This window comes from Ranitomeya imitator, chromosome 9, assembly GCF_032444005.1.
Source record: "Ranitomeya imitator isolate aRanImi1 chromosome 9, aRanImi1.pri, whole genome shotgun sequence".
Classification (NCBI taxonomy): Eukaryota; Metazoa; Chordata; class Amphibia; order Anura; family Dendrobatidae; genus Ranitomeya; species Ranitomeya imitator.
Window position 1 is genome coordinate 36425547 of NC_091290.1, and position 26100 is coordinate 36451646.

Sequence of the window (26100 nt, forward strand, 5' to 3'; positions counted from 1 at the left end):
CACCGGAGAGGAGGGGCCGGAGGTTATACACCAGAGAGGAGGGGCCAGAAGTTATACACCGGAGAGGAGGGGCCAGAAGTTATACACCGGAGAGGAGGGGCCAGAAGTTATACACCGGAGAGGAGGGGCCAGAAGTTATACACCGGAGAGGAGGGGCCAGAAGTTATACACCGGAGAGGAGGGGCCAGAAGTTATACACCGGAGAGGAGGGGCCAGAAGTTATACACCGGAGAGGAGGGGCCAGAAGTTATACACCGGAGAGGAGGGGCCGGAGGTTATACACCGGAGAGGAAGGGCCAAAAGTTATACACCGGAGAGGAGGGGCCAGAGGTTATACACCGGAGAGGAGGGGCCGGAGGTTATACACCGGAGAGGAGGGGCCGGAGGTTATACACCGGAGAGGAGGGGCTGAGGGTTATACACCGGAGAGGAGGGGCCGGAGGTTATACACCAGAAAGGAGGGCCGGTGGTTATACACTGGAAAGGAGGGTCTCGAGGTGATACATGGGGGGCAAAATGCCGGAGGTTATATCCCGGAGAGGAAGGAAGAGATTATACATGGGGGACAAGGGGTCCGAGATTATACATGGGGGGAAAAGGAGCCAGAAATTATACATGGGGGGAAGTATTACATCGGGGGTGATGGGTTGGAGGTTATATATGGGGGCGAGGGGTGAGGGGCCAGAGGTTATATATCGGGGGTGAAGGTTATATATGGGGCTGAGGGGCCAGAAGTTAAACATCTGGGGCAAGGGGCCAGAGGTTATAAATCGGGGGTGAGGACCAAGAGGTTATACATTGGGGTTAAGGGCCGGAGGTTATACAAGTGTAGCGAGGTGTCAGAGATTTTACATCGGAGGCAGGGGGTTGGAGATTGTATATGGGACTGAGAGGTCAGAGGTTATATATATGGGGCCGAGGGGCCAGAGGTTATACATCAGAGGAGCCAGAGATTATACAAATGGGACTGAGGGGCCAGAGTTTATACATCAGATGGGTCAGAGGTTATACATATGGGCCCAAGGGGCCAGAGGTTATACATCAGAGGGGCCAGAGGTTATACATTGGGGGTGAAGGGCCGGAGTTTATCCATGGGGGGCAAGGTGCTAGAGGTTTAACATCTGAGTGGGGGTTGGAGTTTATAAATGGGGCCAAGGGGCCAGAGGTTATACATCGGGGAGAGGGGCCAGAGGTTGTACATTAGGGGAGAGGGGCCAGAGGTTATACATCGGGGAGAGGGGCAGAAGTTATACATCGGGGGAAATGAGACTGGAGAAAAAACCTGAATACAGTGAGTAAAAGGTATGCCCCAAAATTTTGTCCATACGGTGTACCTCTAAAACATAAGCTTTCTAGGTTATTATGGGTTGATGGGACAAAAATTAGAGCACCCGAGGTAAAAAACCAAGTCACAAGAAACTGTCATGTGTCTGAATACTGAAGTCTTCTGGGAGAAAAGAGTTCTATGCCAAGCCACAAGCAAGCAATGCTTCTGCTAATGCATTGTCTCTTCAATGTTACTTACAGCAGCAAGACTGCTAAAAGACAATAGTCTTCAGGTTTCATCCTACCCTGACCCCATAATTAGCCATCAAAGCAAATACCTCTTAGGTTTATTAAACGCTATAGAACTTTATTAATTGACCACGATGTTATAAAAAGAGATTCAAATCTTATTTATACACATATTTATATATCGTATTTGTAGAATATATAATGGAAAAAAAAAACAGTAAAAAAGTGTCCACCAACTTCAATTGTTTGGATGCTTTCCTGAGCCAAGGTTTTGTGTTTTTTTTAAGAGCCAAACAAATTTCTTTATCCATTCAAAATCCTTAAAGGGGTTGTCCCAACAACAAATATAACACTGGATATGTGATACATTTATGGGGTCCAGCTGAGGTCCCCACTGATCTCAAAGGCAAGGGTTCCGAAATTCCCCTTTGTGAATGAAACAGTAGGAGCATGTGCAACTCTTGCTCCTTTCAGTGCCAGTAGGAGTGGTGGTTGCACATGCTCACTACTGCTCCATTCACACAGGGAATATGTTGCGGTTTTAGCAGCTAGACTCGAAGTGATCATACATTTAACCCTTTTAAAGAATCAGTGTTGTGATGAGCCAAAATTCATTGCTCATACAAGTGTATGCACCCTAACGGTACTTCTGCATGCTTCCAATTTCCTACTTAACCCTTTTCAATGACTACATGAAGAGATCTTTTAAACCATAATGAACTTATACATATCTTGGAAAATAGTATAATTTTATATACAACAAAAAAAAACACATTTATTTGCCTTAGTATAAGGTCGCAGTCAGACGGTCGTATAACACGGATGACGATCGCATCGCAGTGCACGGACCGGCTGGCGGCTCTCCTGACCCAAGGGTGACAGCATGTATTTCTGTGCAGCTGTCATGCCCGGGTCAGGAGAGCCACCAGCCAGTCCGTGCTCTACGATGCGATCGTCATCTGTGTTATACGGCCATCTGACTGTGCCCTTATATCCCTGTCAGTTTTGATATAAGAGAGAAATAGTTCCGTTTATTCCGGGACCTTCAACACAGCACCATCTTTTTAACCTACAATGCACCTGTTATTAATGGTAATGAGATGACTCTGTAAACTCTGTCCAAGTCTAAACAGCAAAGCAGAAAAGTGCTGACAAATGTGAAATGTCACTCTAGCATGTCTAATACATAAAAAACTGGAAATTACAATGTTTTTTTTATGGATAGTCAATTAAAAAATTAAAACAAAAATAAACTAAAAAATTCAGCAAAAGATTTTCCGTTACTTAAATGTGAGTTAAATTTTTTTGGGGGGGTAGTGGGAACACTGATTAGAAAAGAAGTAGCTATTCCCCTCAATGTAGACAAATTTACGCATGGCCAATATGAATACTGAATATTATAGTAAAGAACATCAAAAAATAGAATGGTATACCTGCCACATAGTCACCAAAGCCAATGGTGGTAAGGGTGATGACTACGAAGTAAATGGCCTCTAGCAGGGTCCACTCCTCGATTTCTTGGAAGACTAAAGTAGGAATAAGGACGAAGAGCAGACAGCCGATAAGGATGAAGAGTACGGCTGAGATAACTCGCACAATGGTGGGCGAGACACGCCACTTCTGTGTACAAAAAAAGACAAGGGAGAGACACATGAGATGGCAGAGATTGTTTTCATTCCCCAAAATTAAATCAGTCATCAAGTAATCTACGTTTTTAGGCACAGATGAAATAAAAATGGTTTCTTCCCATTTCAGATCAAATTTACTCTGATCACACGTTGCTTTTTTGTTGCATTTTTTTTGCCACCAAAACAGTAAAAAAAAAAGCTGCTTACAAAAAAAGCAGGATTTCCTGCGTTTTTTGGTGCAGATTGCCGCATGTCATTTATCTACAGTACATGTTTAATAAAGTTAGCATTTTTTCAGCGTTTATTTACTTTCTCAGTCCTTTTCAAAGTGAAAAAAAAAACTGTGATGTGCATGTACGGTATCGTGCTGGAATTAAGAGGGTTAATATCCAGATTCCCAATGATTCTGCGGGATGCGACTAAGGCATTGTTGCAAATTATTATCTGCCAGCTTGTACTTATCATATCCTTCCTGATAGCAGGAGAAAGATTGATGTCTCTTCCAAGTGGAAACTATCCGCTCAGCTAAATGAAATTACTCGATTAATAATTTGCAATGATACAGTATGTCCACGCGTACAGAACGGCAAGGTAAAACGGAAGACCTCTGCATCGTATCAACCTTATGTACAGATGGAAACGTCGGCCATTATTGCAATGAGTGCACTAACGACGGTAAAAGATGGTAACGAAGTCATTCTAGAAGTATCGTGAGAGCGCAGGTTATAATGTTCGGAATTATTCTTTATTGGAAAAACTATTTCTCTCTTATTATGATGCTAATATTCAATTGTACAATAAATATTTTGATAAATGTATCACTGATTCTTTTATGCCAAGAGGCCATGGTGCCCATTATATATATATGGATATTATTTCTTGCCGAAGCCATCACATTAGCAATAACAGCTTTAGGGCTCACTCACACCACAGTATTTTTGGTCCGAGTGTGATCCGACAAAACAATGTTAGAAAAAAAAAGAACATGCCCCAGTTTGATCAGATATTTGGATTGCAGTCGGCCATGCAAGTCAATGACACACTGATACAAAGGAGAAGATGGAACATTGTTTTTCTCCATCTCATCCAAGAGAATCAGATCACAATCCGATCAGATTTTGATCAGAGTGTAATTTGCACAACCGGCCCAATTCTCTCGAATGAGAGAATCAATAATCTTCTGACCTTAGCCTTGGGATAAAGGGGAAAGGAGGTTCTCAGATAAACAATTTTTCCAAAATTCCTTGTAGGTTCAATTTGGACCAAACCAATTCGGCACAAATTGAAAGTGCTCCAAATTCTTCACTTGCCCTAAAAAGATGTATGTGGAGTCTCACAGGACCTTATCCAACCACTTTTAAGCCTCTTAATGCAAAGACAACTTTATTAATGTCAAAGTGACCTCAACATACAAGGGGAACCCAAAAGATCAGGAATCGTCTATAGTATGAGGTTTCCTGTAGGTGGATGTTCCCGGAACCCTATGCCAGCTGCCTTGTTGGGGAAGGTTGCATTTGGCTCCAGTGATTTTATTTTCAACCTTTTGGTCAATCTTTCACCTATTTTTTATTTACTTGTTATTGTCATTGAACTCAACTTCCTGAACAACCTCCTGAAAGTTCATCAAACCTTTCTGGAAGATTATCATCAGACCACTGATGAGCTTGTGGAGTTGATTGGGATTTCATGAAGATCCAGCAGCAAAATTTGACGGAAAAATGAGACGTAAAATACGTTGCGGCAAAATTTGTGCTTCGCCTGCTCACCCCTGACCAGAGAAATAATCGTGTGGCTGCTATTGGACATTACTTTAAATGAGACGGAAGTTTCAAAATGTACCAATAAAATACACTATTTTTTACAAATTAATTCTCGTTTCTTTTGTTTACGATGCTTTTTTTTGTCTTTTGTTGTTAATGTGAATCAGCCATCATAAAATAGGCAAAAGACTGAACAACTCATTGTAAAAAAAAAAAATCACTGGAGCCAAACACAACCTTCCCCGACAACATCAGCTGGTATACTGACTCAAAAGTGATCACCGTACACTCACTTAGTGATGGAGGCCCATACTACAAGCGTCCTTACTATAAATAATGAGGATGTTTGTTGTTTAACTGCTAGTTTATTAGCTTATTGTACAAGTTTAGAAAAGCAATATTGGGAGGCGGCACTGAATATATTAAAAAATGAGTGCTGTGGTACACTAACTAATTTAAATGTGCCAGTTTGACACATGGCAATGTCGGGTGCGGTAGTTGCAGACACTGGAAGCCTCTCTCTCTCTCTCTCTCCTCCAGAAACTGACCTTATCCAATTGGCCAAAACAGCTAGTCGGATCCGGCAGGAAAACTGATCTGGGGCTTTAGTTTTTCACTAATTTAGCTGGATCCAGCGATCCATCCCGCCGCCGGATTATTCCTGACGGCAGAAGACGGATGTGTGAAAGTAGCCTAACTCTCCTGCTTGGGCTTTTATAGTGGCTGGTAGTCATCAGTGATCTCACATCGATGATCTATAGTCCCGCATGATTGGCTGTGTTATAGGGTGGGGTGCCTGCTCAAAGGCACAGTGGGGGCAACCCACAATCCACATCTGAAGTCATGTAATCCTGTTATTCTGTTATTTTATATTTAGATATAAGCTTTTATGGCATTTACTGAGCATAATTAATGTGTTAAAGAGAACCTGTCATCACGATTTAACCTGTTAAAGAAAAGGTATGGCCATAATGGCCCTGTTATACTGATTTAATGGATACCTGTAGTGAAAAAATCCGTAGCCTGTTTCTTGTATAATTCACCTTAGAAGTTTTGGTGCAATCTCCTCTTCGTGCATTGGGGCGGGACTGTGGGTAGGGTCTTCGGCTGTGCTGTGGCCCCTCGACATTTGTATGAGCCTCTTTTTTTTAAATTTCACCCTAGCGCCTCCATTGCTGTGGGCTGTGCACATTCATGTCCCATCGTTCTCCAGCAAAATAGCACCGCAGGCGGCCCATGCTCAGATTAGTCACCAGCAAAATGGCGCCGGAAGCGGCACAAGTTCAGATTAACCTTAAAGGTACCAACGATTTCGTTAACGATATCGTTGCAACGTCACGCTTTTTGTGATGTAGCAACGATATCGTTAACGAAATCGTTATGCGTGACAGCGACGAACGATCAGGCCCCTGCTGGGAGATCGTTGGTCGCTGGGAATGATCAGGACCTTTTTTGGTCACTGATCACCCGCTGTCATCGCTGAATCGGCGTGTGTGACGCCGATCCAGCGATGTGTTCACTGGTAACCAGGGTAAATATCGGGTTACTAAGCGCAGGGCCGCACTTAGTAACCTGATATTTACCCTGGTTACCATTGTAAAAGTAAAAAAAAAAAAAACAGTACATACTCACATTCCGATATCTATCACGTCCCCCGGCGTCAGCTTCCCGCACTGTGTCAGCGCCAGCCGGCCGTAAAGCAGAGCACAGCGGTGACGTCACCGCTGTGCTCTGCCTTACGGCCGACGCTGACACAGTGCGGGAAGCTGACGCCGGGGGACGTGACAGACATCGGAATGTGAGTATGTAGTGTTTTTTTTTTTTACTTTTACAATGGTAACCAGGGTAAATATCGGGTTACTAAGCGCGGCCCTGCGCTTAGTAACCCGATGTTTACCCTTGTTACCTGGGTGCTGCAGGGGGACTTCGGCATCGTTGAAGACAGTTTCAACGATGCCGAAGTCTTTCCCCTGATCGTTGGTCGCTGGAGAGAGCGGTCTGTGTGACACCTTTCCAGCGACCACACAACGACTTACCAACGATCACGGCCAGGTCGTATCGCTGGTCGTGATCGTTGGTAAGTCATTTAATGTAACGGTACCTTTAGGTCTCCTGCAAAATGGCAGTGCATGCACAGATCGAGATCTCGGCTCGTCATTGAGCCACAATCCCAATCTCCCTTGCGCAGATACCTGCGCCATTTTGCTGGAGAATGCCGGGACTTGAATGTGCGCGTGCGGCGCTAGTGCGGAATTTAAAAATTGAGGCTCATACAAATGCAGAGGGGCCGGAGCAGAACTGAAGACCCTACCCACAGTCCTGCCCCACGGTCCCGCACCATTGTATGAAGAGGCCATTGGGGCGTGTCCATACAAAGTCTGAGACGGCCAGCACTGATTGGACAGAATCAGTCACGACAATCCCCAACTGGTAAAACCCATTTCACAATTTTTTCATACATTTCTTGGAAAAATGACAGAGGAACACCATAATGCACATCTATAAAAAGAACAACTAATTCTCCAGAATTTTTATTTCATGGGAACATATAAGAAGAGATAATGATTCCTCTTTAAAAAAAAAAAAAAAAAAATTTTCAAAATGTTACTTGCTCGTGTAATATTACTTTAGAGACTGCGAGAAATACTTAGTATTACCCCTGCTTTATTCATTAGCTTTAGACTCAATTGATAAATATTCTGGTGTCAAAGTAACAAGAAGATATGAATATCATATAAAAGAATTAAAATACTCCCACTGAGAAGTTTGATTCATCAATTTGGGAAAATATTCATCAAATCTTGTAATTTTACTCATTTAAATCCCTGCTCATTCTCGGCTCTGAGGTCCAGTGGGCGGTCTTATCAGTGACTGACAGCCTTCCCTGTATGAGCATGACTGTCAGTCACTAGTTAGAGCCGCCCACTGGACCTCTGAGCCAAGAATGAGCAGGGATTTAAATGAGTAAATTACAATTTTTACTGATTTTATTTGTCTCCTCTCCCCCAGAAAACTATATATCGATCTTCTCAGCTCCTTCTGTTCTATAACACACTGCCCACAGATCATACTGCTTATTCAAGGCGACAAGTTCCCTTTAAATGGAATCAAACAACCAATATACTTTCATAAGGATGCTTTTCTCTGAAATGGCTTTGCATCATAAGAACTGATTGCAGCTCCTGGTGGGAGAAGCTTCAGCAAACTGTCAATCATTGAGAATCACTTAAGATCGACGTTGGCAGAGATGACGCTGAATCATCTACATTGTCAGTACGATATAAAGCGGCGTCCAACATCGGTTTCTTTGCTGTCATTGGAGATTTGACGAAAGTAATAAATGCCCCAAAATTACCAAAATGGAACATGACATGATTAATCAGAAAGATTCTGCAGATATATCTGGTCTGTATGGGGAGGAGTAGGGTGATCATTTTGGAGCGGTGGCCCTTGTTGACACCAGTTCTTACAAGATATGTGAGATGAGGATAGTGTTAGTGTTGGTCTCACATGTCGTATTGCGATAATGGATAATTCAGGAACAAAGAACTACCGTAATCTGTTGGACAATTTCTCACTTTCTAGAACTTCTCATTCCAGCAAAAATACATTTAAACAGTTAGGTGCATAAGTGGCGTAACACAGGAATCTTGCCAATATATATATATATTTTTTTTTACAGCCTTCGACTCGATCTCGAGCCACGGCATCTTGATGGATGAACGCTCTATAAGAAGAATGATCTTGTGCGAGCCTAGATAGGTCCACCAGGGTCTTCTCCAACATTATCTTCATACTATCAAGCCATCGGGTTGCTGGTCTTCCTCTTCGTCTTGTTCCTTCTATTCTTCCCACCATGATGTCCTTCTCCGGTGATTGCTCTCTTCGTATGATGTGTCCAAAGTTGGCAAGTCGTAGCTTGGGGATCCTTGCTTTCAGTGACATGTCTTTCTTGATTTATCCCAGCCAACCAATTCCAGCCCTGTGCTGATGAGGGCCTAAAGCCCGAAACACGTGTCCACAGGTAGGAATTGGTTGGCTGTGTAAATTTAGAAACTAATCCGCAGCATTGCACGCTTGGCGGTTCCAAGCGCTGTGGATTAGACAGGGGTGGAAAGAGATGATTTGCATAGCTCCGCCTACTGCAAAGGATTCTGGGTAAACCTGCTATTCTTTGTATTATGCTGCTTGCAAGTACTTTCCGTTTCAGGAAAGCATCCACTATGTATTTCCTTTAAGTAGAGGGCTTTTCGGTCTCTTTCGTCCCGCTACATTTAGCCCAACTTGGGTCTCTCCCTAAGGTGGCTAGCATGTATGTATCGCTTGCTCACCGAGCCCCACTCCATACAGCCAACCAATTCCAGCCCTGTGCTGATGAGGGCCTAAAGCCCGAAACACGTGTCCACAGGTAGGAATTGGTTGGCTGTGTAAATTTAGAAACTAATCCGCAGCATTGCACGCTTGGCGGTTCCAAGCGCTGTGGATTAGACAGGGGTGGAAAGAGATGATTTGCATAGCTCCGCCTACTGCAAAGGATTCTGGGTAAACCTGCTATTCTTTGTATTATGCTGCTTGCAAGTACTTTCCGTTTCAGGAAAGCATCCACTATGTATTTCCTTTAAGTAGAGGGCTTTTCGGTCTCTTTCGTCCCGCTACATTTAGCCCAACTTGGGTCTCTCCCTAAGGTGGCTAGCATGTATGTATCGCTTGCTCACCGAGCCCCACTCCATACAGCCAACCAATTCCAGCCCTGTGCTGATGAGGGCCTAAAGCCCGAAACACGTGTCCACAGGTAGGAATTGGTTGGCTGTGTAAATTTAGAAACTAATCCGCAGCATTGCACGCTTGGCGGTTCCAAGCGCTGTGGATTAGACAGGGGTGGAAAGAGATGATTTGCATAGCTCCGCCTACTGCAAAGGATTCTGGGTAAACCTGCTATTCTTTGTATTATGCTGCTTGCAAGTACTTTCCGTTTCAGGAAAGCATCCACTATGTATTTCCTTTAAGTAGAGGGCTTTTCGGTCTCTTTCGTCCCGCTACATTTAGCCCAACTTGGGTCTCTCCCTAAGGTGGCTAGCATGTATGTATCGCTTGCTCACCGAGCCCCACTCCATACAGCCAACCAATTCCAGCCCTGTGCTGATGAGGGCCTAAAGCCCGAAACACGTGTCCACAGGTAGGAATTGGTTGGCTGTGTAAATTTAGAAACTAATCCGCAGCATTGCACGCTTGGCGGTTCCAAGCGCTGTGGATTAGACAGGGGTGGAAAGAGATGATTTGCATAGCTCCGCCTACTGCAAAGGATTCTGGGTAAACCTGCTATTCTTTGTATTATGCTGCTTGCAAGTACTTTCCGTTTCAGGAAAGCATCCACTATGTATTTCCTTTAAGTAGAGGGCTTTTCGGTCTCTTTCGTCCCGCTACATTTAGCCCAACTTGGGTCTCTCCCTAAGGTGGCTAGCATGTATGTATCGCTTGCTCACCGAGCCCCACTCCATACAGCCAACCAATTCCAGCCCTGTGCTGATGAGGGCCTAAAGCCCGAAACACGTGTCCACAGGTAGGAATTGGTTGGCTGTGTAAATTTAGAAACTAATCCGCAGCATTGCACGCTTGGCGGTTCCAAGCGCTGTGGATTAGACAGGGGTGGAAAGAGATGATTTGCATAGCTCCGCCTACTGCAAAGGATTCTGGGTAAACCTGCTATTCTTTGTATTATGCTGCTTGCAAGTACTTTCCGTTTCAGGAAAGCATCCACTATGTATTTCCTTTAAGTAGAGGGCTTTTCGGTCTCTTTCGTCCCGCTACATTTAGCCCAACTTGGGTCTCTCCCTAAGGTGGCTAGCATGTATGTATCGCTTGCTCACCGAGCCCCACTCCATACAGCCAACCAATTCCAGCCCTGTGCTGATGAGGGCCTAAAGCCCGAAACACGTGTCCACAGGTAGGAATTGGTTGGCTGTGTAAATTTAGAAACTAATCCGCAGCATTGCACGCTTGGCGGTTCCAAGCGCTGTGGATTAGACAGGGGTGGAAAGAGATGATTTGCATAGCTCCGCCTACTGCAAAGGATTCTGGGTAAACCTGCTATTCTTTGTATTATGCTGCTTGCAAGTACTTTCCGTTTCAGGAAAGCATCCACTATGTATTTCCTTTAAGTAGAGGGCTTTTCGGTCTCTTTCGTCCCGCTACATTTAGCCCAACTTGGGTCTCTCCCTAAGGTGGCTAGCATGTATGTATCGCTTGCTCACCGAGCCCCACTCCATACAGCCAACCAATTCCAGCCCTGTGCTGATGAGGGCCTAAAGCCCGAAACACGTGTCCACAGGTAGGAATTGGTTGGCTGTGTAAATTTAGAAACTAATCCGCAGCATTGCACGCTTGGCGGTTCCAAGCGCTGTGGATTAGACAGGGGTGGAAAGAGATGATTTGCATAGCTCCGCCTACTGCAAAGGATTCTGGGTAAACCTGCTATTCTTTGTATTATGCTGCTTGCAAGTACTTTCCGTTTCAGGAAAGCATCCACTATGTATTTCCTTTAAGTAGAGGGCTTTTCGGTCTCTTTCGTCCCGCTACATTTAGCCCAACTTGGGTCTCTCCCTAAGGTGGCTAGCATGTATGTATCGCTTGCTCACCGAGCCCCACTCCATACAGCCAACCAATTCCAGCCCTGTGCTGATGAGGGCCTAAAGCCCGAAACACGTGTCCACAGGTAGGAATTGGTTGGCTGTGTAAATTTAGAAACTAATCCGCAGCATTGCACGCTTGGCGGTTCCAAGCGCTGTGGATTAGACAGGGGTGGAAAGAGATGATTTGCATAGCTCCGCCTACTGCAAAGGATTCTGGGTAAACCTGCTATTCTTTGTATTATGCTGCTTGCAAGTACTTTCCGTTTCAGGAAAGCATCCACTATGTATTTCCTTTAAGTAGAGGGCTTTTCGGTCTCTTTCGTCCCGCTACATTTAGCCCAACTTGGGTCTCTCCCTAAGGTGGCTAGCATGTATGTATCGCTTGCTCACCGAGCCCCACTCCATACAGCCAACCAATTCCAGCCCTGTGCTGATGAGGGCCTAAAGCCCGAAACACGTGTCCACAGGTAGGAATTGGTTGGCTGTGTAAATTTAGAAACTAATCCGCAGCATTGCACGCTTGGCGGTTCCAAGCGCTGTGGATTAGACAGGGGTGGAAAGAGATGATTTGCATAGCTCCGCCTACTGCAAAGGATTCTGGGTAAACCTGCTATTCTTTGTATTATGCTGCTTGCAAGTACTTTCCGTTTCAGGAAAGCATCCACTATGTATTTCCTTTAAGTAGAGGGCTTTTCGGTCTCTTTCGTCCCGCTACATTTAGCCCAACTTGGGTCTCTCCCTAAGGTGGCTAGCATGTATGTATCGCTTGCTCACCGAGCCCCACTCCATACAGCCAACCAATTCCAGCCCTGTGCTGATGAGGGCCTAAAGCCCGAAACACGTGTCCACAGGTAGGAATTGGTTGGCTGTGTAAATTTAGAAACTAATCCGCAGCATTGCACGCTTGGCGGTTCCAAGCGCTGTGGATTAGACAGGGGTGGAAAGAGATGATTTGCATAGCTCCGCCTACTGCAAAGGATTCTGGGTAAACCTGCTATTCTTTGTATTATGCTGCTTGCAAGTACTTTCCGTTTCAGGAAAGCATCCACTATGTATTTCCTTTAAGTAGAGGGCTTTTCGGTCTCTTTCGTCCCGCTACATTTAGCCCAACTTGGGTCTCTCCCTAAGGTGGCTAGCATGTATGTATCGCTTGCTCACCGAGCCCCACTCCATACAGCCAACCAATTCCAGCCCTGTGCTGATGAGGGCCTAAAGCCCGAAACACGTGTCCACAGGTAGGAATTGGTTGGCTGTGTAAATTTAGAAACTAATCCGCAGCATTGCACGCTTGGCGGTTCCAAGCGCTGTGGATTAGACAGGGGTGGAAAGAGATGATTTGCATAGCTCCGCCTACTGCAAAGGATTCTGGGTAAACCTGCTATTCTTTGTATTATGCTGCTTGCAAGTACTTTCCGTTTCAGGAAAGCATCCACTATGTATTTCCTTTAAGTAGAGGGCTTTTCGGTCTCTTTCGTCCCGCTACATTTAGCCCAACTTGGGTCTCTCCCTAAGGTGGCTAGCATGTATGTATCGCTTGCTCACCGAGCCCCACTCCATACAGCCAACCAATTCCAGCCCTGTGCTGATGAGGGCCTAAAGCCCGAAACACGTGTCCACAGGTAGGAATTGGTTGGCTGTGTAAATTTAGAAACTAATCCGCAGCATTGCACGCTTGGCGGTTCCAAGCGCTGTGGATTAGACAGGGGTGGAAAGAGATGATTTGCATAGCTCCGCCTACTGCAAAGGATTCTGGGTAAACCTGCTATTCTTTGTATTATGCTGCTTGCAAGTACTTTCCGTTTCAGGAAAGCATCCACTATGTATTTCCTTTAAGTAGAGGGCTTTTCGGTCTCTTTCGTCCCGCTACATTTAGCCCAACTTGGGTCTCTCCCTAAGGTGGCTAGCATGTATGTATCGCTTGCTCACCGAGCCCCACTCCATACAGCCAACCAATTCCAGCCCTGTGCTGATGAGGGCCTAAAGCCCGAAACACGTGTCCACAGGTAGGAATTGGTTGGCTGTGTAAATTTAGAAACTAATCCGCAGCATTGCACGCTTGGCGGTTCCAAGCGCTGTGGATTAGACAGGGGTGGAAAGAGATGATTTGCATAGCTCCGCCTACTGCAAAGGATTCTGGGTAAACCTGCTATTCTTTGTATTATGCTGCTTGCAAGTACTTTCCGTTTCAGGAAAGCATCCACTATGTATTTCCTTTAAGTAGAGGGCTTTTCGGTCTCTTTCGTCCCGCTACATTTAGCCCAACTTGGGTCTCTCCCTAAGGTGGCTAGCATGTATGTATCGCTTGCTCACCGAGCCCCACTCCATACAGCCAACCAATTCCAGCCCTGTGCTGATGAGGGCCTAAAGCCCGAAACACGTGTCCACAGGTAGGAATTGGTTGGCTGTGTAAATTTAGAAACTAATCCGCAGCATTGCACGCTTGGCGGTTCCAAGCGCTGTGGATTAGACAGGGGTGGAAAGAGATGATTTGCATAGCTCCGCCTACTGCAAAGGATTCTGGGTAAACCTGCTATTCTTTGTATTATGCTGCTTGCAAGTACTTTCCGTTTCAGGAAAGCATCCACTATGTATTTCCTTTAAGTAGAGGGCTTTTCGGTCTCTTTCGTCCCGCTACATTTAGCCCAACTTGGGTCTCTCCCTAAGGTGGCTAGCATGTATGTATCGCTTGCTCACCGAGCCCCACTCCATACAGCCAACCAATTCCAGCCCTGTGCTGATGAGGGCCTAAAGCCCGAAACACGTGTCCACAGGTAGGAATTGGTTGGCTGTGTAAATTTAGAAACTAATCCGCAGCATTGCACGCTTGGCGGTTCCAAGCGCTGTGGATTAGACAGGGGTGGAAAGAGATGATTTGCATAGCTCCGCCTACTGCAAAGGATTCTGGGTAAACCTGCTATTCTTTGTATTATGCTGCTTGCAAGTACTTTCCGTTTCAGGAAAGCATCCACTATGTATTTCCTTTAAGTAGAGGGCTTTTCGGTCTCTTTCGTCCCGCTACATTTAGCCCAACTTGGGTCTCTCCCTAAGGTGGCTAGCATGTATGTATCGCTTGCTCACCGAGCCCCACTCCATACAGCCAACCAATTCCAGCCCTGTGCTGATGAGGGCCTAAAGCCCGAAACACGTGTCCACAGGTAGGAATTGGTTGGCTGTGTAAATTTAGAAACTAATCCGCAGCATTGCACGCTTGGCGGTTCCAAGCGCTGTGGATTAGACAGGGGTGGAAAGAGATGATTTGCATAGCTCCGCCTACTGCAAAGGATTCTGGGTAAACCTGCTATTCTTTGTATTATGCTGCTTGCAAGTACTTTCCGTTTCAGGAAAGCATCCACTATGTATTTCCTTTAAGTAGAGGGCTTTTCGGTCTCTTTCGTCCCGCTACATTTAGCCCAACTTGGGTCTCTCCCTAAGGTGGCTAGCATGTATGTATCGCTTGCTCACCGAGCCCCACTCCATACAGCCAACCAATTCCAGCCCTGTGCTGATGAGGGCCTAAAGCCCGAAACACGTGTCCACAGGTAGGAATTGGTTGGCTGTGTAAATTTAGAAACTAATCCGCAGCATTGCACGCTTGGCGGTTCCAAGCGCTGTGGATTAGACAGGGGTGGAAAGAGATGATTTGCATAGCTCCGCCTACTGCAAAGGATTCTGGGTAAACCTGCTATTCTTTGTATTATGCTGCTTGCAAGTACTTTCCGTTTCAGGAAAGCATCCACTATGTATTTCCTTTAAGTAGAGGGCTTTTCGGTCTCTTTCGTCCCGCTACATTTAGCCCAACTTGGGTCTCTCCCTAAGGTGGCTAGCATGTATGTATCGCTTGCTCACCGAGCCCCACTCCATACAGCCAACCAATTCCAGCCCTGTGCTGATGAGGGCCTAAAGCCCGAAACACGTGTCCACAGGTAGGAATTGGTTGGCTGTGTAAATTTAGAAACTAATCCGCAGCATTGCACGCTTGGCGGTTCCAAGCGCTGTGGATTAGACAGGGGTGGAAAGAGATGATTTGCATAGCTCCGCCTACTGCAAAGGATTCTGGGTAAACCTGCTATTCTTTGTATTATGCTGCTTGCAAGTACTTTCCGTTTCAGGAAAGCATCCACTATGTATTTCCTTTAAGTAGAGGGCTTTTCGGTCTCTTTCGTCCCGCTACATTTAGCCCAACTTGGGTCTCTCCCTAAGGTGGCTAGCATGTATGTATCGCTTGCTCACCGAGCCCCACTCCATACAGCCAACCAATTCCAGCCCTGTGCTGATGAGGGCCTAAAGCCCGAAACACGTGTCCACAGGTAGGAATTGGTTGGCTGTGTAAATTTAGAAACTAATCCGCAGCATTGCACGCTTGGCGGTTCCAAGCGCTGTGGATTAGACAGGGGTGGAAAGAGATGATTTGCATAGCTCCGCCTACTGCAAAGGATTCTGGGTAAACCTGCTATTCTTTGTATTATGCTGCTTGCAAGTACTTTCCGTTTCAGGAAAGCATCCACTATGTATTTCCTTTAAGTAGAGGGCTTTTCGGTCTCTTTCGTCCCGCTACATTTAGCCCAACTTGGGTCTCTCCCTAAGGTGGCTAGCATGTATGTATCGCTTGCTCACCGAGCCCCACTCCATACAGCCAACCAATTCCAGCCCTGTGCTGATGAGGGCCTAAAGCCCGAAACACGTGTCCACAGGTAGGAATTGGTTGGCTGTGTAAATTTAGAAACTAATCCGCAGCATTGCACGCTTGGCGGTTCCAAGCGCTGTGGATTAGACAGGGGTGGAAAGAGATGATTTGCATAGCTCCGCCTACTGCAAAGGATTCTGGGTAAACCTGCTATTCTTTGTATTATGCTGCTTGCAAGTACTTTCCGTTTCAGGAAAGCATCCACTATGTATTTCCTTTAAGTAGAGGGCTTTTCGGTCTCTTTCGTCCCGCTACATTTAGCCCAACTTGGGTCTCTCCCTAAGGTGGCTAGCATGTATGTATCGCTTGCTCACCGAGCCCCACTCCATACAGCCAACCAATTCCAGCCCTGTGCTGATGAGGGCCTAAAGCCCGAAACACGTGTCCACAGGTAGGAATTGGTTGGCTGTGTAAATTTAGAAACTAATCCGCAGCATTGCACGCTTGGCGGTTCCAAGCGCTGTGGATTAGACAGGGGTGGAAAGAGATGATTTGCATAGCTCCGCCTACTGCAAAGGATTCTGGGTAAACCTGCTATTCTTTGTATTATGCTGCTTGCAAGTACTTTCCGTTTCAGGAAAGCATCCACTATGTATTTCCTTTAAGTAGAGGGCTTTTCGGTCTCTTTCGTCCCGCTACATTTAGCCCAACTTGGGTCTCTCCCTAAGGTGGCTAGCATGTATGTATCGCTTGCTCACCGAGCCCCACTCCATACAGCCAACCAATTCCAGCCCTGTGCTGATGAGGGCCTAAAGCCCGAAACACGTGTCCACAGGTAGGAATTGGTTGGCTGTGTAAATTTAGAAACTAATCCGCAGCATTGCACGCTTGGCGGTTCCAAGCGCTGTGGATTAGACAGGGGTGGAAAGAGATGATTTGCATAGCTCCGCCTACTGCAAAGGATTCTGGGTAAACCTGCTATTCTTTGTATTATGCTGCTTGCAAGTACTTTCCGTTTCAGGAAAGCATCCACTATTGATTTATCCCGAAATTGATTTGTTTGTTCTTCTTTCCATCCATGGTATTGATAACATCCTTCTCCAGCACCACATTTTGAAGGCGTCGATTCTTCTTCTGTCTTATTTCTGTATCTTACCAATAATAAAAAAAACAATAGCCATATATTCAGACACCCATTGTTACTGTGTTACTGCAGACATCCAGGAGAGGGTTAAGAAAAACCAAAGAAAATCATGAAAATGAACCTAGCAGGCGAAAATGAGCCTAGTAGGCGCAAGTCAGCGTGACAACATGCTGACATACACTAAAACCACTTCTGAAGTCACCGAGTGTCAGGAAGACAAGAGTTAAAACAATGAAGCTGCACAAGGGGTGCAATGCATGTGTAGTAAGAACTAATACCGTACATACTCGCCCTTCTAGCTTCCGGCAGTTCCAGTTCTACGTCCTTAATGCATTATCATACAGTGACAGCAGACGTCATTGCCCAAATAACCCACGTGACGCCTGCAGCCAATCACTGACCTCAGTGGTGGTATCCTGCTGAGGCTGGTGATTGGCTGCAGGCTTCATGTAGGGAATATAGACTGTGATCTCTGTTTTCAGAAGTATCACAGACCCGACGCTGGAACCGCCAGAACCTAGAAGAGGGAGGATGTATTAGTTCTTATTTTACATGTATTGCTGCCTCAATGCAGTGTTTTCATTATTTTGGGCAATCCCTTTTAAGGAGACTGGTGGCATAGTGAAATTAGCTACTGATATGATCACAGATGGCCATTTGGACTCCTGCAATACATAATGTCCAATGTCCATATAACTGGGTGTGCTCATTCACAGAACACATGTGGAAGGCTATACCCAACGCCCCTGCATGGAGTCCTGTTCTGCCACCATGCAAGGACGCCGGCTTACTCACTGCTTCGGCCCACGGCGCGATCCCCGGCGTGCTCCTGTTCCTGCCTCCCTCCTCGGTGCATGCTGCACTGTGTCTCATGCATGCCTAGGGCGCGGCTGCATGTGCTCTTCTGTTTTTAAAGGGGCAGCGTGCGCTCATGGTAAACCGTTGGGAGGCATTTTGTTTAATGTGCATACACCTGTAAGGTGTCTCCCAGGCAATAGCTGGGAGACATCTTGTATAAAAGGCACCCTCGCCTACTGGGAGGTGCCTGAGCAACCCTTATAGTTCTGTTAGGCGGTTTAGTGGTAACTGTATGTTACCAGGTTCCCCTTCCTTAGTGTGCTTCATCCCTTATCCTGTGTTCCCGTCAGTCTCCCATAGATAGTCCTTGTTTCCTGCAACCGCCTCAGTGGTGTACAAATCCCTAAACCGTGTCTGCGGTACCTTTACCCCATGGCCGCATCGGTGGAACTGGTCTGCCACCCTGGGAGCTGAATACCCAGGCCACAACTGTGAACTTATCCCTGTTGCCGTCCAGTCTGCACCATGTGAATCTGTTCCTCTGGTTGCCCTGTCTGCACAGGGAGAACCTATCCCCGTGGCTGTCCTATCCACACAGTGTGAACTTATCCCAAGTGGCCATCCTGTTAGAAATTGTCCCAAGAGGCTGTCCAGTCTGAACTTGTCCCAAGAGGTCGTCCAGTTTGAACTTGTCCCAAGTGGCTGTCCTGTTAGAAATTGTCCCAGGAGGCCGTCCTGTTAGAAATTGTCCCAAGTGGCCGTCCTGTCTGAACTTGTCCCAAGAGGCCGTCCTGTTAGAAATTGTCCCAAGAGGCCGTCCTGTCTGAACTTGTCCCAAGAGGTTGTCCTGTCTGAACTTATCCCAGGAGGCCATCCTATCTGAATTTGTCCCAAGTGGCCATCCTGCTTTGTCTGAGAATCTCAAGTAACATCTCTGTCCCTTTGGGGTCAGCAGCTACTATCGGACGTCGCCCTGGCGTGGCACCTGGCAGCTACCTGCTTCACAAGCCTGACCTCACCCATTGTGGATCTTCGGCTGTTTCACCCTCATTATAGTCTGCATATTTCCACACAATACGGAGCCAACGTTCCACACTATGGATACAATTTCCTACTTTACCTAATTTTCCTAAACAAGCAATGTGTCTCCTACAATTAAACTGTCAGAGAAGCCCATAACCATCGATCAGATCAGCCCTTTTGAAATATTTTGTGTCTTTAAGAACCAATTTGTTCTAGAAGCCTGAAGAGCAAATCCAACCCTTTCTTGAGCCATATGCAGTAGCTTAATGTTCAATAATCCTACATCATATATCTAAGTAATCACCTTTCACGGAGTCTCACAGCTTCCTCGAGAAGTTGTCACCCTATGAAATGGTATAAACTATGGCCTATGCTAGGACTATGCTTACAAGTTGACGTTAAAGAGTAATTATTGTTTTATTTTTTTTCATTTAATAAATCAATAGTCCGCATGAAAATAAGCAATATTGTAATATAAATTATGACAAAAATCTGTAAAAAAAAAAAAAAAAAGCTGTTTAATCTGTTTTTAGTGATGTCAGATTTTCCCATTACTGAGATAGAAGATGGCAGTTTCGGTAAGTTAATAAAGATCTTTGGAGAGAAGAGGAAGACGCTAGAGGCCGACACAGACGTTCTGCTGCAAGTTCTTTAGCAAGGAGACTTGCACTTTAACCCCTTAAAGTTTTTGGAATTTTTTTTTTTTTACATAAATTCAGGTAAAAATTATTTTTGCTATTAGATTTTATTACATATTTTGGCTTTTGGAGGAACTTTGTTTCCCTGCGTATTCAACTTTAATGCATCATGTTTAATGGTCATAAATCAGTCAGAAAAAGACAGATGAAAAATAGTTTGATAATAGATATATATATATATATATATATATATATATATATATATATATATATATTTATTTATTTATTTAAATAGTTGTATAATTTATACAATGTGATTTTCTGGATTTTATTTTTGAAATTCTATCTCTCAATGTTAAAATTAACCTACCCTTAATATTATAACTGTTCGTGTCTCTGCTCATTTAATAGACGACTTGCACTTTGTCTCACGTGATTTTCTGTCTGCACAGAGTCCCAAACTCCTGTCAAAATCTAATTTGAAAAGCACAAAAAAATTGAATTTCGCAGCGTAGATCGATAAATGAGCTCTTTTGGAGACGAGGTTTAGTTAATGTATCTCCAGAAGTCTCCAATGCGCGGTGGGAGGGGAGTACAAGCAATATGACCCGCGTACCTTCACCTTCAGTCAGGTGACCTGCAGCACCGGATCTAGGGATTTACTGGCAGAATATGTGTAGAGAACTCACAACCCGGACAGAAGGATCGATGATAAGCGACATTTGTGCACAACTGAAGGTCTAGGTGTAAAATATTATTTGCAAAGTAGAAAAAAAAAAGGATTGTCTGCTTGCAGATGAAGCAGAGCTCAATTTGGTATTAAAGGGGCGGTCCGGTGCTGATTACTTTTACGTTGGAGGTGAGCGGTGCCAATGACGTTATGACCCGCACGCCTGGAAAGATGTGCAGTCAGTAGATATCATGCACCTGTCCTACTCTAATGAACATAATGCCTGGCGATTTACCATGAGGTAGGCGCACAGACCCTGATTCCAGCATTGTCACTTATTTTCCTGGTTGCTGCAGTTTTGATAAACTCACTGTTTTCTCTGCTAAATTTCTAGCAGAGTTTAGAATGTTGAGGTCTGTATAACCCCGCCCACACCACTGATTGGCAGCTTTCTGTGCACACTGTCAGCAAGCTGCCAATCAGTGCTGGGGGTGTGTCTGGACCAGGAGGCAGGAGTCACCTAGTCCGGTAGTGATAATCTCCAGCTAATAAAACACTGATTTTATTGAAACATCAACACACAGCCTAGTAGTAAGTGACACATCGCTGGAATCAGGGTCTCTGCCTCTACAACACACTACTCTCAGATTACATAGCAAAACCTGCTGATGGATACCTTTTAATCTCTAGCATTGTATGAAGGAAAATTGTTAAAATATTACATGCATCTGATTTACCTTCAGGCTTTCAAAAGCCGAGTACTACAAAATTAACAGGAAGCTTTGAATCACTGACAATGTGAACTATCCAAAGCTGCACGAGGAGATTTTCACACCGTCGTATGCTGCAGAGAGATTGGAGGTTCCATCCTAACCATAGGAGTGAGTTAGGGCTCATTCAGACGTCCATTTTTGCCATGCATGTTCTATCTGTGATTTCTATGGATAGGACATGTACCCTTTATGGGTATGTTCACATGTCCTTTTTTTTTGCAGTTTGACAGTCCACAAGGAGACGTCCATTTTTAAAAAATCTGATTTGCAGATTAAAATCAACCTTTCATATGAATAGGTCCGTAAAAAAAAAAAAAGGAAGGCACTTGGATGCCATCCGTGTGTCATCAAAATCCTGTCTAGTGTTTGCTACCTGTTGGGTAGGAAAAGCTTGAATAAAAATTATGCCATACTGATGGAAAAATGGACACGGCCGAAAAATGGAAAATTGCATCCAGCGCATTTATAAAAAAAATGGCTAATTTTTTCTTGCACAGATAAAAAAAACGGACATCTTAATGAGACCCAGGACATCGCACAATATATGGCTAACTAAACAGCTGCTATGTACAATTTCCTATTAAAAAGGTAAAAAAATATTTTATTCTAAGAAAGTATATCAATTGTATAATGCAAGCTTATAATGCCCTTTGTATTTTAATTAAATTTTATGAACTCACTGCTAGTGAATGATAACTACCGTATGTGTTATAACTAGGATATATATATACATTATATGCATACAAAAAAATATATAAATAAATATATCTATATATTTTATTTATTTATTTCACTTTTTTTTTTACATAGATATAGTATAGGAGATACATGACCTTACCAAGAATATCATTTCCACCTTCCCAATGCCTTTGCGGAGAGCAGATCCCAAATGGTCGCCGACTCCAGCCAGAAGGATACCGAAAAGAGGAATGCCGACAAGTGCATAGAAAATACAGAAGAGCCGTCCACCTTCTGTCTTAGGTGCATTGTTACCAAATCCTGTGACACATTGCACAGAGAGAAGAATATAGTTTAACAAGAATTAATTAGCTATTTAATTTCATTATAACATTACAGCGTCTCCGTCTTCTGACCATAAGATCCTCAGCAGCGTAATGCATGTTAACGATCATCAAGTAGCTTTCAGTGGTGCTCAGCAATCACAGAATATTCTCTGTAATCGCCTTAATCGTCTTAAATAAAGAAGATTTTATTTTATTGGTGAATGCCGCCACTTTTCTATCAAGTGGTGAGTACCTTTTTATTCTGTTTTTCTTTGGCAGTATCATACTGTAATATCGACTTTTAATACGCCTTTTATATACCGTGAAATGCACAAATATTTTAAATATTCTGGATATTTTTTCAAAGTTAAACATTATAGTAACATCTCCTAAAAAAGCTGCCAGCGACATATAATACATGCTAAGAGACTTATAGGGTTAATACCACAATCACATTATTCTTGCTGCATCCTGCGTCACATAACCTTATTTTTACCTCCCTACCTACATTTCTCAACAGCACCCTGCTTATCCTAAGGACTGCAGACCCATCCCTCCCTCTCCTGTAGGCTTCTGAGAAGCTCAAAATCTCTGATTAAGCATCAAGCTAATTTAAGTGTAGAATTCGCTTTATGCATCTGGTCACTGTCTGCTCCTGTGTGGCATTCTTCCACCTACATCAGTATAGCTTCAGTGTGGTTTTACATAGTTTTTGATAATTTCTCTCAGAGATCAATTTTCCTGCATTCCTCCACGACGGAGCTTGTTATGACTAGGCAGAGCTGTGTTTTGTTTGTTGTCTGCTGTTACTGCTTAGAGATTAGTGATGTGAACCTGCAAATGATGCCCTGTTGATGCATGCAGCAAAGGATTATCTTCTGTCATGTGCATCAAAGCAGCAGCATTTGCAGCTCATGTCACTGATCTATCAGCAGTAGGCAGCAAATAACGCTCAGTTCTGCACTACTTAGTTATGTAACAGAGAAAAAACTTTTGTATGAAACTACAATCATTCAGCATTCCAGTAAAGCCTCAAAAAGGTCTATAAGCGCCACATTATAGCTGCATGCAATTCTGATGTTTACAAAAGCCATACTACATATATATGAGTGCATGATGGCTGACCAACCAGAATTAAAATATCATAAAATAATTTAACATTTGTTTATTCATTCTCATCTTAACTACTGGAACTCACTGCTAATTGGTCTTCCTCCCACTAAACCTCCCCTTCTCCAATCCATCATTGAATGTAGCAGTCAGATGCCTATCCACCTGTAACACAGATGCCGCCACCCTGTGCCAGTCATTGAACTGGTTGCTCATCTGCTGCAGAATACAATAGTGTGTCATGTCCTTCTGCGAGATCTGGGGTTAGACAATTACTATGTATGGTGAATTGCAAATCTTCCATTTAGCCTGTGTTTTTGTGTCCCATATTAAGTAGATTTGGTTTCCTTTGGTGCTGAAGAGGTTAATGACCCTTTCTATGCTGGTCAGAAACTTGCAGCTCCATTTTCAGCTGCATCTGATCTGGTCATTACCTCTTCCTATAAAACCTGCCAGACACTCTCTACTTTACCAGTGAAAGCTTTTCTTCCTAGCTCCTTGGAGACGCTGTGCTGAATAGGAGACAATTGTTGATACTGGATATTATTGCGTGCTGTTCTTCGGTGTATGCTTTACTCATTGTTCTATTCTCATTTGGTTGGTACATTCCTATCCTTCCCTATATACTTCTATATCTTTGATGTTTGTATATATGTTGCTTTCTGTTTTCCCTGTTTTGTCTTTGTGTCTTGTTTACCTTATATTTATGTCACATGACTCATGGGGTTGGGGACATGTCAGATCAGGGTTTTATAGGAACAAAGTAAGGTCGGAGACTCAGGCCTCAAGACTAGCCCAGAGACTTGGGCCTCTCCACCTTCAAGAGTACCCCCCGGACCGGGATAGTTAGAGTCCCAGTTCCAGGGACAGATTGAGGCTCCCCTTCTTTGCCAAAGACCGTCACAGCGTGACATCTCCACAGTGCTACACTGCTTCATATCTCCTCCTTTATCTATGTCTACCACCAATACCTTTGCTCTCCAGAATGCTGTACTGTCTTACATCTCCACCCTCATTTCTGTCTCCCATACTATCTGCTCCCTACTAATGATCTGGGCACTAACATCCTCTCTAATCTGTACCTCCTGCTCCTGTATCCAAGACTTTTCTCATGCTGCACCTGTTCTCTGGAATGCTCTACCCAAGACAATCCTATTAATTCTTAGTATCCACTGGTGTAAGAGTTCGCTAAAAACACATCTTTTAGGAAGACCTTTCATCAACTCATAATTTTAACTTCTTAGTTCTCCCATTTTATATTTTTCCTACTTGGTTCCTTCTTTCATTTGTTTCCAACACTCTCCATGACCTCAGTAGCATTTTGTATCTGGACATATAAAGATACTGGCTGGTGACCGGATCATGCAGCTTCAATGAATACCCTTATCTATTAAAATCATGGCTGGACCATGCAATACAAGCACGTTTTACCTTTTGTGTCACCCCTATTTCCTTATAGATTGTAAGCTCTTGTGAGCAGGGCCCTCACTCTTCTTCAAAAGGTTGTATTTTATGTTACTCTATAATATCTGATATTTTTAGTATCTTTCCTCAGACTTGTAACGTGCTGCAGAATATGTTTGTTGCACAATGCCATGTAAAAGTTTGGTCACCCCTGGTCAAAAATTAGTGTTATTGTGAACAGTTAAGCAAGTTGAAGATGAAATGATCTCTAAAAGGCCTAAAGTTAAAGATGACACATTCCTTTCTATTTTAGGCAAAAAAAATAGTTTATCATTTTTTTTTTCATTTCAAAAATTACAAAAAGGAAAATGGGCAGATGCAAAAGTTTTGGCACCCTTGGGGATTTATGTGCTCAGGTAAGTGTGCCTTGGTCAGTTTGACCAAGGTTTCAGACCATAATTAACCTGTTAGGGTTATGGCTTGTTTACCATCATCGTTAGGAAAGGCCAAGTGATGCAAATTTATCAGCTTTATAAATACCCAGCCTCCTCTAACCTTTTGCCAAAACCCAGCAGCCATGGGTTCTTCTAAGCAGTTGCCCAGAATGCTGAAAATGAAAATTGAGGAGGCCCACAAAGAAGGAGAAGGCTATAAGAAGATAGCAAAACATTGTCAAATTGCCCTTTCCTCAGTTCGAAATGTAATTAAGAAATGGCAGTTTACTGGAACAGTGAAGGTCAAGATAAGGTCTGGAAGACCATGAAAACCTTCAGTGAGAGCTGCTCGTAAGCCTTCATGGAAGAGTCATCAGAAAAAAAACCTCTCCTGCGTCCTCACCATAAAATTCAGCACAGGAGTATGCAAAAGAACATCTAAACAAGCCTGATGCATTTTGGAAACAAATCCCGTGAACTGATGAGGTTAAAATAGAACTCTTTGGCCACAATCATCAAAGGTATGTGTGGAGAAAAATAAAAGGGCACAGAATTTCAGGAAAAGAACATCTCGCCAACCATTAATCATGGGGGTGAATCAATCATGCTTTGGGGTTGACTTGCAGTCAATGGCACTGGGAACATTTCACGGGTAGAGGGAAGAATGGATTCAATTAAATTTCAACAAATTCTTGATGCAAACATAACACCATCTGTAAAAAAGCTGAAGGTGAAAAGAGGAAGAGAATGGTTTCTACAAATTGATAATGATCTTAAACACATATCAAAATCGACAATAGACGACCTTAAAAGAGGCAAGCTACCGGTTTTACAATGGCCCTCACAGTCCCCTGATCTGAACACCATTGAAAATCTGTGGCTAGACCTCAAAAGAGCAGAGGATGCAAGACGCCCCAGGAATCTCACAGAACTGGAAGAATTTTGC

General features: G+C 44.0%; 1 protein-coding gene and 1 long non-coding RNA gene across 2 annotated transcripts in view; one reads left to right on the top strand and one right to left on the bottom strand.

The window, feature by feature from the left end:
* LOC138648895 (uncharacterized) overlaps positions 1 to 8861 on the top strand; it is a 47229-nt gene extending 38368 nt beyond the window's left edge. Inside the window, exon 3 of the long non-coding RNA XR_011315216.1 lies at positions 8586 to 8861. This is a non-coding gene — a long non-coding RNA (uncharacterized lncRNA). The remainder of the gene's footprint in view (positions 1 to 8585) is intronic.
* KCNK4 (potassium two pore domain channel subfamily K member 4) overlaps positions 1 to 26100 on the bottom strand; it is a 39255-nt gene that overhangs the window by 3917 nt on the left and 9238 nt on the right. Inside the window, exons 5-6 of the mRNA XM_069738868.1 lie at positions 22041 to 22201; positions 2949 to 3135 (exon numbers count right to left, since the gene is read on the bottom strand). Of these exons, the coding sequence (XP_069594969.1) occupies positions 2949 to 3135; positions 22041 to 22201 (348 nt within the window). The remainder of the gene's footprint in view (positions 1 to 2948; positions 3136 to 22040; positions 22202 to 26100) is intronic.